At 39.9% G+C, this 13,638-nt stretch overlaps 2 protein-coding genes and 1 long non-coding RNA gene across 3 annotated transcripts in view; 2 read left to right on the top strand and 1 right to left on the bottom strand.

Moving 5' to 3' along the window:
* LOC103389085 (ephrin-A5-like) overlaps positions 1 to 13,638 on the top strand; it is a 1,154,841-nt gene that overhangs the window by 948,920 nt on the left and 192,283 nt on the right. The gene's annotated exons all lie outside the window — the stretch shown is intronic.
* gnaz (guanine nucleotide binding protein (G protein), alpha z polypeptide) overlaps positions 1 to 13,638 on the top strand; it is a 28,836-nt gene that overhangs the window by 8,880 nt on the left and 6,318 nt on the right. The window contains exon 2 of the mRNA XM_008324336.3: positions 7,527 to 8,846. Within this exon, the coding sequence (XP_008322558.1) occupies positions 8,124 to 8,846 (723 nt within the window). The 5' untranslated portion in view covers positions 7,527 to 8,123. The remainder of the gene's footprint in view (positions 1 to 7,526; positions 8,847 to 13,638) is intronic.
* The window catches only part of LOC107989484 (uncharacterized), a 22,686-nt gene continuing 17,903 nt past the window's right edge, over positions 8,856 to 13,638 (bottom strand). The window contains exon 3 of the long non-coding RNA XR_001761036.2: positions 8,856 to 12,079. This is a non-coding gene — a long non-coding RNA (uncharacterized LOC107989484). The remainder of the gene's footprint in view (positions 12,080 to 13,638) is intronic.

Below are 13,638 nucleotides of genomic sequence, written 5' to 3' on the forward strand. Positions count from 1 at the left end.
GTAAAACGTTCATGACAGACTGAGAACAACATGAATTAAAAACAGCTGACCAGAGTAACATGTCTAGATCAGTCTCCAGTTGGTGCACCGTTTGTTTCCGTGTTGTACGGTTAGACGTTTGTTGCGAATTTATGTTGCACTGGATTCTCATTCATTACAGAAGGAATACATTGTATTTTGAATTTTTTTCAGGCAGATCACCTACTTACCACACTGTCACTGGGTTCGACTTAAACATTAACCTTCTCCAAATGTGAATTAGCAGGTTTATTTTAAGACAATTTAGTTTGTTTTAATCAACCAAAGCAAATCAATCAATCAAGTACATTTCTACAAAGCTTTAAGATGCAGATAGATTTTTTGTTTGTTTGTTAGAACATTTGGCATTTTTGTCCTACTTGTTATCTCAATGCAGCCAAATTTCAAATTCTTAAATCTTTTTTTGTTCTTTTACAAAAGAAATAAACAGAGTCAAAAACAGTCACAACAAACTGCTGTTTTTTATAATTTGGTTAGACCTTCATCTCAGGTCATTTTTTTCCTGAGCTAAAATCTTTCATATTCACAGCTAATGGTTTTACACAAGTATAATTTCCACCTCACATATTTTAACTCAAAATTCTAAGTTTTTTATGAGGAAAAATAGGGAAAACTGCTGGTTTGAATCAGGCTCACGATCTGACACTGATATTTGTAGCTTTAACAAAAAAATATACTCAGTTCTAAATCACCTTGCCAGTTAAACCTTAGTGACTATAGTAAACATTGTGGAGAAAAAAAAGAGGGTTTGATCTATTTCAAAAACCTATGATGAATGATTAAAAAACTAATTTTCTTTTACTTTTCTTATACTGTATTCATAGTTAATTTAGAGAGAGAGTCAGTAAAAGCACCCCCAGGAAATCCCCACATGTGGTGATGTCAACCCAATCATGGCACTGACTAGAACACAGGCCTTAGTACAAGTAGGGTAATGTATTCAGGATATGTATGTACCATCTGTGTACTGGAAAAAACATAAAACCTAAACAATACAAAATATGTAAACTTGCATTTCTTGGGTGTGGAATTTGTTCAAACAAACACTGGACATTGTTTGACCTCAGAAACCTTAAGCAGGTTACAGCTTTAAAGACATCGTCCATGGCAGTGCTACAGAGGGTAACCTAACGTCCTCAAATGAAAACTATTGTTTTTGAATTAAAGTCAAGCTCTATGTCTCAAAAAGCTGCTCCGTTCATTGGTTTATTATTAATTTAACATACTTCGGGAATCGATTTGTTTCAAGGCGTCTTAAAGACAAGCTGGAAATTGTAGCTACTCTATTGAAAGTCTGGCGGTGCTACGACATGTCTGCTCCTGATTAAATATTTAAAAAGCTCCAGTGATTACAAACTCAACAGTGTGATAGCTCTGTCAATAGCCGACTGAGCACAGCCAACATTTACGGCACTCTGCTTTGTTCTAGCACAGCTGCAGAAATGACGTTTCTTACAGTAAAGGTACTGAGTACTGTTCTGTCTGCAGCATATAATACTGTTCCGTCTTTAGAACTCCCTTGTAGGAGTACTGTTCTGTCTGCAGCATATGATACTGTTCCGTCTTTAGAACTCCCTTGTTCTTTTAATTTCTCATCCTTTTTATAGAAATGCTAGACAATATTATCGAGCTTTGGGCCATGTACTGTGTATATCACGATATCACCAGCCATATTTTAACGTGAAACTGTACTCGACATGATGATGTTGACGGCAGCAGTGGCTGAGGAAAGCATCTTAATTGATCAGTTCAGGCTTTGTTCACTAATGCTTTCCATAACTTCTGCATTTGTTTGATCCTCGCCTTTGGCCGAATTTGTACATTACCCAAAACAAATTGTTTTCGTAGACGGATTATGTTTGGTAACAACACATTCGAATACTGAAATGAAAGAATATTCAAGGGAAAAAAAAGTAAAATAGTATAGTTTAACTTGATAATAATGCTAGTTTGTCAGGTACAGTACATTCAGGTGCATGTTCTATTACTGTTTCCTCAGGGAGAGCCAGAGTAGCATACGCTAATTTTAGGCACACTCTCAGATCCGTTACAGTTTTTGTATTCATATAAACTCACAGTCAGAAAAACTACTGTATCACATGTCCCACTTGTGAAGTAATTTAAATATTTAGCAACAATTACAGTAAATCTCCAAAGACATTCGCATTATTTGTGGCTAAATACTTGTAGCCGTAGCAGGCATTAGCTGTTAGCTAATGCCTTAGATCTTTCCATGTGTTCTTCAATTATATGATATCATAGATGTTAGAAAATGATTGCTATGCAAGGTGCTAAAATCAGAAAAACCCATTATTGACAGTTTATAAGAGCCATTCCTGTGTTGGCTATGTTAGCCTCAGGCTGGTGTGCTCCACAGCTGACAGTACGATTACGGAGGCAGAATGTAACGCTTGTTCTTACTTCTATTACAATTAAGTTATAGGCAGCCAACTGACAACTGATACATTTGCACTAGGACCGAGAAATTGGTCTCTCTACCGGGGCTGAAAAAAACATTTCTGTCATGCAGTCCTGGTTTAGGAGTTCTCATAGCTTATTAAAGTAGAGTTTAAAGAAGGGCAGTTGGTGACCTCAGGTTGTACTGACTGGTCTAACATGCCGTCTATTTATCACTTTTTATCCTGTATCCTATAGGGAATAACAATTAAACATGTTGTTCTAAGACTTCTCCTTCACCAAACACCATGCTGTCACTTTTTATTGCTTCAATTAAATTCTCACTAGCCCAGCACCAGTGATGTATGTGGTAGTGGTAGTAGGAGGGTCATATGAAGTTCAGCACTTTATTTTTAATGAAGTCCCAGAGAGAATGAACTGAGTTCTTGTTCTTGCTGATAGAAATGTCTTGTTTTTGTGGAGTAAACCTATAGTTAGGGTTTCAGTTGTAACTCTAGGTTGTTATGCCGAGTTGTTGGATTTATTGCTTGTTGCCCAGTAGCTTGCTAACAGCAAACATACAACTTGAAAAGAAGCACTTGGGTTAACACTGATAACTCCTACATAGAAATGTGCTGAAAGAGATCTTTCATATTTGATACATCACAAACAATATTCTTTTATTCAGCATTTATTATTTATATTTAGAGCATTAACTGATGCTTTTCATTTCCATAAGAGTATTCTTGGAAGAAAACAATGCCAAATTCCTGGTAGAGTCTGACATTGAATACGGACACTGACCAGAACGCCTTAAGTAATTCTCTAACCTGGTTTTGTCAGGAAGCCAGCAGCAGCGGCCTAGAAACAGGAAGTAATATTCCAGCCACTAAACCAGCTGCCTTTGGATGAATAAATATTAACAGAGTTCAGCTGATGGTTAGGCAGGAGAGCTGTTTTATTTTCTGTGTGCATGCACACTATGTGATTTTGCTGGAGAGACCCAGGCAGTTGGACAGCATCAGAATGACAAGCCATTGTTATTATTAAAACAGACCCAACTGTTTTATACTTAATATTATATCTGTGCTTTAACGTTAATAATCAACTGTTTTACACTGACATGAGCAGAGGAGTCACCTTCCTTTCTCCATGTCATTTGAATAACATCTGTTGTCCAGGAGATGTCAGGCTGCATGTTGTTGTCCATGCAGCTTTCCACAGTATGATTAATGATGATGCCACACACAGTTATGTAGGCTGGTTAACTCATGCATAACCCCGATATTAATTACAGCACAGTCATGAAGGAGTCATAATTCCCTGATAGAGTATTCTTCTGAATAGTTGCTTTTAAATTGGCCGTGTGAGTGTCTCTCTCTCTCTCTCTCTCCCGTCGGCGCTGCAATGCTGTAAACAGGGATTCTGATTCTGATTCTGTAGAGCGAGACCGACAAATCGCCTGAGGCTCTCAGGCTGAGGGTTTGTGGTGACCTGAGAAAAGCTGATTACATTCGTCTAACAATTTAGCAAAAAATCCCCTTCAATTTTATGATCAGCTACAGGTTGTATAAGAGATGGTTTTAATAGAGCCTCCCAGATCCGTTTTGCCTGGGGCACGTAGAGTCCCATTAAACACGCCTGCCTTGCTGAACGGCCCTAATGAGAAATCTGCCTGCAACATCGCTACCATTTTCCCCAAGTAGCTGCTTAATATTGTTGCAATGACTGAGTTATTCTGCCGTCTTCCTTTGTTTTGATGGAAGGAAATTGTCAGCTAAGTGGTGTGTTGTGGTGACACGTGATTTCCCCGCTGCTGCCGTTCCCTTAGCATCTGAAAGTGAGGGTTGTGCAGGAGTGACAGATGTTGTCGAGTCCCCTGTTCCATGCTGCCCAGCCACGGCAGGTTTATTCTCATGGTGGCGCCTCATCTGATACCTCCTGAAATGTAAGCCTGCTGACCATTACCAGGTGACTTAAAGAAAACCTGCGCCTTTCACTTTTCTTCTAACGTCTCACACATTTGCTTTCATTCAACACCTTGTGGATTTGTACTGCCTCGTTCAAACAAAACCTTTCCTACATATGCCAGCGTCTTCATCACATCGTCAGCTGAACGTCAGCTTTGCTCTCCCTGTTCTTTATGATTCCAAACCAGGGGCTTTTCAGCCACACGCCGTGCAGCTCTTAAAATGGCTGCTAACAAAGCCATGTAAAATTGTGCATCGTTGACTTGATAATGGCTCTTCTGACCTAGAATGGACACGTTTATTGTCAAGTAGTGATGTGTTCACTGTGTTCCCTCTCACACACGTTGTGCACGATATGTCTGTTAACAAAAAGATGACGACTTTCAAACTTGGTAGATATTTACTTGGCTAATACTCGTTTGTCATTTGCAGACGTCATAAGTCTTACTCCTAATTGTCACATGATCAAACCTACCAGCTACATTACTGAGCTGCATCCAGAGGCTTCTGTGCAACATTAGAGTGACTGGACTCAGTGTCATCCCAGCTATCGTGTTACCTAAGCCTTCATGATACATCAAGATGCCGACCTTTCTCTGTACACCCCCAACGCTTCTGCTTAGAATCAATTACTCTTAAAGTGACACGTCCTTCTTTGTGAATGCTGAGATGTTCAATTTTGGGAGGAGGGTCGATGTATTGCCCTCAAGCATGCACGTGTAGGAGGACAGAGATGGACACAAGTAAACAAGTTTGATTGACTTAACTACAGAATTCAAAATTATGTTAAGAATCTGAGAAAATGTACATTTGCTAAGAAAATCCTACACTGCTTAGATAAACACTACAGAGATAAAATAACCCATGAGAAATTAGTGTAAGTATTAACTTTTTTTTACTTGGCGCTTTATAAGTAGCTACACATGTTTTATGTTAGTAAAGAGTACGATAGAAATGAGAAATCACTGATATTTTAAAAATGAAATTCGTTTTTGTATTTATAAGAATATCTATAACAGGAATATCAATTTTGGAGAAATTATAGTTTGATTACAGTAATATACTTTTGTGAGGTTTGAAGTAAATGGGATGGCTCAATCAACCTACCTACAAAAGGATAAAAAGTAGAAAATGTATGGACATCATTCAACCGGCTTCAAAATGCCCAAACCTTCCCCTTCATTGCTACTGCAACTTCAAAGTACACTGTAATGTACTGCAAATCCAATTTCTATCCTTTTAAATTTAAAATGTCAGAAATACCAGAATGGTATCATGTTGAATTATGCTTTAGTTATCAGAGTGGATTTTTTAATTTTCTTTTTAAAGGCATGTAATATGTATAATAGCATAGCAAAATAAATTACATTTTATGTGAATATAATGCAGCGGAGAATGAGTTCTTATGCCAGCACACGACATCCTTGGCAATTACCTTAAGTGGTGTAACTTCAAAAAGTGCAGAAATGCAAGTGCTGCAAATATCTGAGAAGAGCTAATTAAAAAAAAAAAACAGGTCAGGCTGGCTGTGGCCTTTTTCAGAGAGGAAACAGGTGCCTGGAGCCAGGAAACAATGCTCCTACTCTGTTTGTGGTGTTATGCTTTGTTATGGTTTTGTTCCGCTCCGTTTGTGCTCTCAGTCTTTTGAAGAGGGGACCTCACTCTTGGAAATGCTTTCTGCCGCTCCGTTCGTCTTTCTCTAACTGAGAGGTCTGCAGAGTGAAATTTCCCCACCTAAACACGGCCTCAGAGGGATTTCACTTTCGTCACTTAGCAAATACCATGCAACGTTTGTCATCCCGCATTTGTGTATTTCTCACAGTATCCCACACACAGTCCAAATATTTCAATTTCAATGTTGCTTTGAAAGCTCAGTAAGTCAATACATGTTAACACCAGTGTTTCAAAAAAAGGTCCTCCTCCCCCTCCCTATTATCATTCAGCATTTGTTTATCTGGCACTAACATGAATCTGAAGGACAGGAACACAAATGTCAGGGTTAGAAAATGAGTTAATATTATTAAAGTATGGGAGGGAGACGCGCCTCTTTGAATTTGTCTTTCTCTGCTGAACGTCTGTACGTCTGACCTTGATTTTGTGCATGCAGCAGTGTGAGGGTGGGGGTGTGTTGGGTAGATGTTAATGGATAGGCGTGGTCAGCTGAGATCTACTCTGGCTCAGAGTGTATTGTGACACAGGGCTGCAGATGTGGCCGGTGACCGTAGAAACCTGAAGAGGTAGTGTGCACAGAAAAGAGGTAGCAAGGCATTGAATAAAAAGGAAGTGTGGAAGGTAGTATCGAAATGACTTTCACCTGTTTCCTAGTTGCGAAACTCCAACCAGGAGAATGCACTGATAATGTTCGCTGAATGACAAAATGCATGTGTAACATTGGCAGAAACTTAAAATGATTGGAATATCCAAATTTTCTAATTTATTACTACTACACTATTTTGGCTTGGGGGCTGCTATTCAACTGACCAGGCTGAAGTGATCTACCTATATTGAAAACTTTAAACATATATTTACTCATATTAACCTAATCATACTGAAATATATAAATGATATGATTGGGTATTGGTTAATGTAGCTGTATGGCACAATTTCATTTACTTACAGTATATGGCCATGCAGGATTATACTGTATTTTTATTTCATTTAATCCCTCTGTGATTTACCAGTGTACTGTATTTTTATTTCATTTAATCATTTAATCCCTCTGTGATTTACCAGTAGATCGCTATCTACTCATTAGACACCTGTGCTATAAACAGTGCTCCAGGCACAACTTATCCTTAGGTTCCCTTTTCTCTTTTTGGAAAAAACAGACAATGGTGCTAACATGCTAGTTTGCTGCTAGTACGTAAGCAGAGCCTCCAAAGTGCCTAAAATGGGCATATTTTAGGTAAAGAATGAGGAACAATTGGAAATGAGCTGTTATGTGGTTGACCAGCAACTAATAATGCCTCTGTGCCTGTGCAAGCTGGTTTCTCATTTTGTCTTCATGTAAATTTATGTGAAATATTCTTTCTTTTACGCCAGGCTGACGACACATATCATTTGAACATGATTCTAAGACTGCATTCATTTACATTTCTTTTCTCTCTCCTCTTCTTGCAGAACCAGACGCCTTGAATTCTTGGGGAGATATCAAACAGAACAAAACCCAGACGAGACTTTGTATCACAAGGATCAAGCGGGCAAAACATTGTGCTAAAGTGGATGCATGCAGAAGTCAAACAAGGCCAATGCACCATCAGAGCCATGTGGGAGGCAAAAAAGGAGTTTTTGTTTTTCCCCTGCATCCAGTCAAATCAGTCTCTCTACTAACACATGCCTAACAATCCCTGGCTCTCAGTCTGATTCTTTCCTCAGGCAGAGCCCCTGCTATGCACCCCAGCTCCCCTGAATTAGGCAGGCAGTCCAACCTCAGTGCCAGGAGCTGTGTGGGCATCCCACAAGTCTGGGTTCTGCCCACACAGTACTCACAGACTGCCCTAGAACAAAAAAAAATGAAATACACCAGAGTCCCTCCTCTGTGTGGTGGCTCCTCTCACTCTTGTTAAATTGGACTTTTGTGTTGTTCTGTCTGCATCTCCCCTGAGCTGTTATTGTTTCCTGAGCGGAAACCTCCCGACTCCACCACCAGCTGTATAATTTGCTTTCAAATTAAGGACCAGCACGAGTTCCCTTGTGCTCACCACCTGGTGGAGGATCATGGGATGCCGTCAGAGCTCGGAGGAAAAGGAAGCAGCGAGACGCTCACGTCGGATTGACCGCCACCTGCGCTCGGAGAGTCAACGGCAGCGGCGTGAAATCAAGCTACTGTTGCTAGGGACCAGCAACTCGGGCAAGAGCACCATTGTCAAACAGATGAAAATAATCCACAGTGGTGGCTTCAATCTTGAAGCATGCAAGGAGTACAAGCCCCTTATTCTATATAACGCCATCGACTCGCTAACCCGCATCATCAGAGCTCTAACCACACTCAAGATTGACTTTCACAATCCCGACCGCGCCTACGACGCTGTGCAGCTCTTTGCCCTCACGGGGCCAGCTGAGAGCAAGGGTGAGATCACGCCAGAGCTGCAGGGGGTCATGAAACGTCTGTGGGCCGACTCAGGGGTCCAGGAGTGCTTTCAACGATCCAATGAGTATCATTTAGAGGACAACACTGCCTACTACCTGAATGACCTGGACCGCATCTCAGCCTCTGAGTACATTCCGACCGTTGAGGACATCCTACGATCTCGTGACATGACCACTGGCATCGTGGAGAACAAGTTCACCTTCAAGGAGCTCACCTTTAAGATGGTGGATGTGGGTGGACAGCGTTCAGAGAGAAAGAAGTGGATCCACTGTTTTGAGGGCGTCACTGCAATCATTTTCTGTGTTGAGCTTAGCGGCTATGACCTAAAACTCTACGAAGATAACCAGACGGTAAGATGAATGAAAATTTCAATTTTCACTGCTACAAGATGTCTAAAACTGATGACCTGAAAGCCAGAGAGAACATAAATATCTTAGTAATATTTCAATATTTAATGTCCAACAAAATTATAGATATCAATAGAATGATTTTCCTAAAAGAAGAGAATCTATTTTTGGTGGATAATCTTTGGTGAGCCATGTTTTGATATTAGATACCTTAGGTACTTTGTGTTTTTAAAAGAAATGCAAACACAAATACATAATGCAAATATTAGTCCGCACATTAAAAAAAGACCAAAACAATCACACAGGAACATTCAATAGATCATTTCCCTCTTTACTTTGTCAACATTAAGAGGTTGCAACGTCTCATGCAGCCTCCCTTAAGTATTTCTACATGGAAAGAAAAAGAAAAAATGCCATTATCTTCTTTAAATAGTTCTGGAATTCAAATAATTCCAGCACATCCTCCTCCTGCTTATGTTTTTTGAATACTCTGATAGTCGCTGTATATTTGAATGCTTGGATAAAAGTGGGGTCAACGTCAGATACAATGGTGGGTCATCTATTTTCTGTTACTTCACAGCAATAAATCCCTATGTCTTTGGGAGTTTGCAGTACCTAAGTTTACCTCAGTGGTTTTAACTGTCTGGATCAGAAATAGTTTTGGAGCTACATCACAAACTTGGGGCAAATGTCCCTGTAACAGAGCTGGCCTGAAAACTGAAGGCTGGTGTGGATAAAACAGGGTGAACATTGTGTCAGGTCAGAACAGGAAATCAATTAGTTTTGCAAGTTAAAAATAAAGTCTGAGGAGAAAAATGCGGTATGGTGTTAATTGAGTTCACAGACTAAAGTGCAAGTCTGTACCTGTGAGAATTAGCAGAATGGAGCAACGGGAGTTCACAGGTACAAGGAAAAACAACTTGTTATTATAATAAAGAACAATTATAGACGGAATGGGAAAACAAGGAACGATCAACAGAAGATGTTCCACTGCCAAAGAGTCTATACAAATTCAATCAGTCACAAACAAACGTCTGGTCTGTTAGATTGTTGGCTAACGTCGGTGGAGGACGGCCTGGGTTGGATGGTGGACGGTTTATGAAATAATAATAACATTGCAACAACTGGGTTTGTCTAATTGTTAGGGGGTAAGCAATGGTTTCAGGTCATTTTTTCACATCTTCTATTTTTACTTCTCCTTTTCTAAAAGTTTCACAATTGCATTTTTTTTATCAGTTCTGATATTTGACTGCTTGCATAGAATATGGAAAGAAAATATAAAAAATATCTTAATGTGTGGTAAACAATCTATCTAACGCACGTTTGTTAGAGATATGATTTTCCAGGCTGCTTCAGAGACTAAGAAGGTCCTCATCAGAGGAGACACATTTTGTTGTGTCCACAGAACGTCTTAGTGATCCTAACCTTCAAAAGGCTGTCACACAGGCAGAGAACAAAGCAGTGCAGCCAGACTGACGCCCAGCTTTGTTTAATGCACCGACTCACCCAAGACCAAAAGCACTCCATAAGAATTACAGTACAAAATTTACCCATCAACCCATTCCCTGATGCATTTTCCCTGTCCCATCCCTGTCTTCATAATGAATAAGTTGCCGTGGCTACAGTTGCTTAGCAACAAGCCAGTCAAATGCTCCTAATCCTGCTCTGTTGACAGTGAGCTGTGACTAGGGATGGGTGGAGAGGAAGAGGAGGGGAGGGGACAAGAGAGAGATGGAGAGGAAAAAGGAGATGTGTGTATGTGTGTGTGCGAAGCTGGTGTATAACAAACAACAGTGCTGGAGAGAATTGTTGTCAGATGTGTTAATGCGTGCATCTGTTTTGTGTGTGTGTGTTTTAATTTGCAGTAAAGGGTTTGTATGTGACTGGTGAGGCTGCAGCACTGAAAATAAATTCAGTTTGAATGTGAGGTGAAAATGAAACACCTAGATGTGAGGACAGCAACTGTTTAACTATGCGTTTGGAGAAAAGTGAATAAATTCAATGTTATTTTGTTGCCTTTGTCTCACACACACACACACGTGTTTGTTCTCACACAGCAAAGTGAGAAGGTGAGCTCATTTACATGTAAAACATCTGGGACCTGGCTTACACCTTTGCAGTAAATGCTAAGACGGTGGTCCTCAATGAGGGGGTGTTGAATCCGATTTAACGATGGAACATGCAACACAACACTTGGCCCTTGTTCAAGCAGGAGTGGGTTGAGACGCTGAGAAACCACGGAGACAATTGTCTATCACAAACAAAGTTTCACAGGAAAGATAGCAGAGAATTCTGACGTGATGGAATCTTCTAGGTCCATGTGTCTGCTTGGTTTTTGGAATATCAAATGCCTGGTGGCATAGCTTTAAAAAAAAAAACCCCTCCATACTATTTCACAGCAAAGGTGTAAAAGACACCATCTGTGATGGTGTGTAGGTGTCTATAACCATGGGGTAGTATCAACAGCTGATGTATTGGCACATATCTCAGAGCTGCTGATGGCAAATGTCGTGACATCGTATATACCTGGGACAGTAAAGGATGTTTAGTCACCAATCAATCTCTTTGAACCGTTGAGGACCTTTAGGTTTTAACAGAACAGAAAAGAAACTGCTACGAATATAGAAAGAGAACATGACCTGGTCGTTAACTAACCCTTCATCCCAAACTCTTCGTGCTAAAGGTAAAAATTAAAAAATTAAGATGGTCATGGAAAATTCTCAAAGTCCTTTTCTGTCCTCTGAATAATCTAGAACCAGATTCAAGACCACGACCAAACTTGACATTTGAGGATGTCTTGCATTTGTAGAACATGATCAAACACAGGACATTTGATGTCTATTGGCAGACAAAGTGTAAATCTCACGTGCAGCAGGACAAACCTAATGAATTACACTGGTACTGTCACACACCTCAGCGGTTTTGTATGCGGAAAACACAACAATGACAGTGGACTGAACTTCCTCATTAATACTTAAGTTTAATTAAGGCATGTTCCCCATGAGGATCCTGACAGGAGGAGACTGTGTGTATATCAGCAGGTGTGTGAAGCAAAAAGAGCTGGTCTGTATGCACCGACTCTCCTGGGTGTCACTCCCTCCCCCCACTATCACTTCCCATTAAGAACTTACAGTAAAAAAGGTGTGGTGCTCAGAGGAAGAGAGTAGAGACCCGCTGAGCTCAGCTGGCCTTCCCCTGCCATTCTCTCCTGTTCCATGGGTTCTTGTTTTGACACCCTGAGGAGAGGAGAAGTGAGGTCAAACTCTCCGCTAGGCCCAAAGTGGTTTTTTGTAGTGAACAATATTTAGTGAGCAGCCCTGTGGTCTCTGAGGGCAGAAATTCAGAAAGGAGGGAGTTTAGTGTCACAGAGATTTAGATAAAAAAAAAACATATGGTTAGAAATAAAGAAAATTATATTATAAATCAGCATTCTTTATGTTGCAGGGCTATTGTAGCATTGTAGCATTGATGGAGGAGACAATTAGAAGCACCTCAAGGTTAAGGAAATAAAGTGAACTCTGAGCAAGTGTCACAGCTGATGTACCGATGTCAAAAATCCTTCGATGCTCACAAAATTGGAATGAAGTCTAAGCAGAAGCTATGTAAATACAACACCACTGAAATACATGATGTGGTTCAGAGACCAGTAAACATAAACACAATACAAATAACCTAAGTAATTTACATTAGTGCAAAGATTCATTTTGTATTTTCCCAAGTCCCAGCCCTTCCAACCCCCCAGAAACAGTTACTTTGTCCTTTTACAGCATAGTAATTGAAATGTGCTTCATTTCTCGGTAAATCTCAACTTTGGCATTTAAAAGTATAAATGTCACTATGCAGTGTAGAAGGCAAGAGAGGTGGGGTAATAGGACGAACCCTCGCCCCCTTTTTTTCTATGTCTGAGACTTAGTAGCAGAGGACCCTGCATTTGGGCTCTCACACCACTCAATTAGTTCTAGAGGAGGGCTGTAAGAAAACTGATTGTTTCAAATAGCCCCTGTGCCATATCTGAAACCTGCCTGGATAAGAGGGCAGTTCAGGTGAAGCACGGGGCAAAACAACCACCCAACAATGTATCTGTTGTTTAAACATCATCGGAAATGGTTCCTAACATAATATTATAATATAAACTTGAATTAACTACATTAGGTCTTCTGACTCACAGGAGCTGGCTGAAGAATAGAGGGGAAGACAAAGCACACACAAGGCACAGAAAACACACACATTACAATTTACAACAACTATCATTTTGAGTAGGGAGGGCACCATGCAACTTTGTCATGTCCGATAACGGTACTGCAACTTTAACTAACGGAGTATCTGCCGATACCAATATCACTGTGATACCTTATTTTTTCCCCTAGCATGTTGTAGACTACTACAGCTAAGGGGATAGCGCCCCCGTTTAAGGCATGTCACACAAAGTTAAGATGAGCATTTGGGCTTAGATATAGAATCGGAATCAGGCTTTTAGTAGTTTTTTTTTATGTTGATGGTGGAAATATAAAACAAATACCTGCCACAGGGCTCCTATTTGACAAAAGTACATCAGACCAAGCTGCTTTTCTATTGGGTGACCACAGTAGAGTCTAAATAGGTTTGATTTTGCTTGATTTTAATACTAAAATCACTTCAGGATGAAACCCTTTTGGTTTTTACAGAATGTTAATCTATTAAAATGTTTAATCAGAGTAGCTATTTAATTAGGTAGCTATGGATTATTCAACATTACTCATGATCAGAATTTATTATATGTATATGTGTATATATATATATATATATATACACATAT

The sequence above is a fragment of the Cynoglossus semilaevis genome, chromosome 14 (assembly GCF_000523025.1).
Source record: "Cynoglossus semilaevis isolate Cse_v1.0 chromosome 14, Cse_v1.0, whole genome shotgun sequence".
NCBI lineage: Eukaryota > Metazoa > Chordata > Actinopteri > Pleuronectiformes > Cynoglossidae > Cynoglossus > Cynoglossus semilaevis.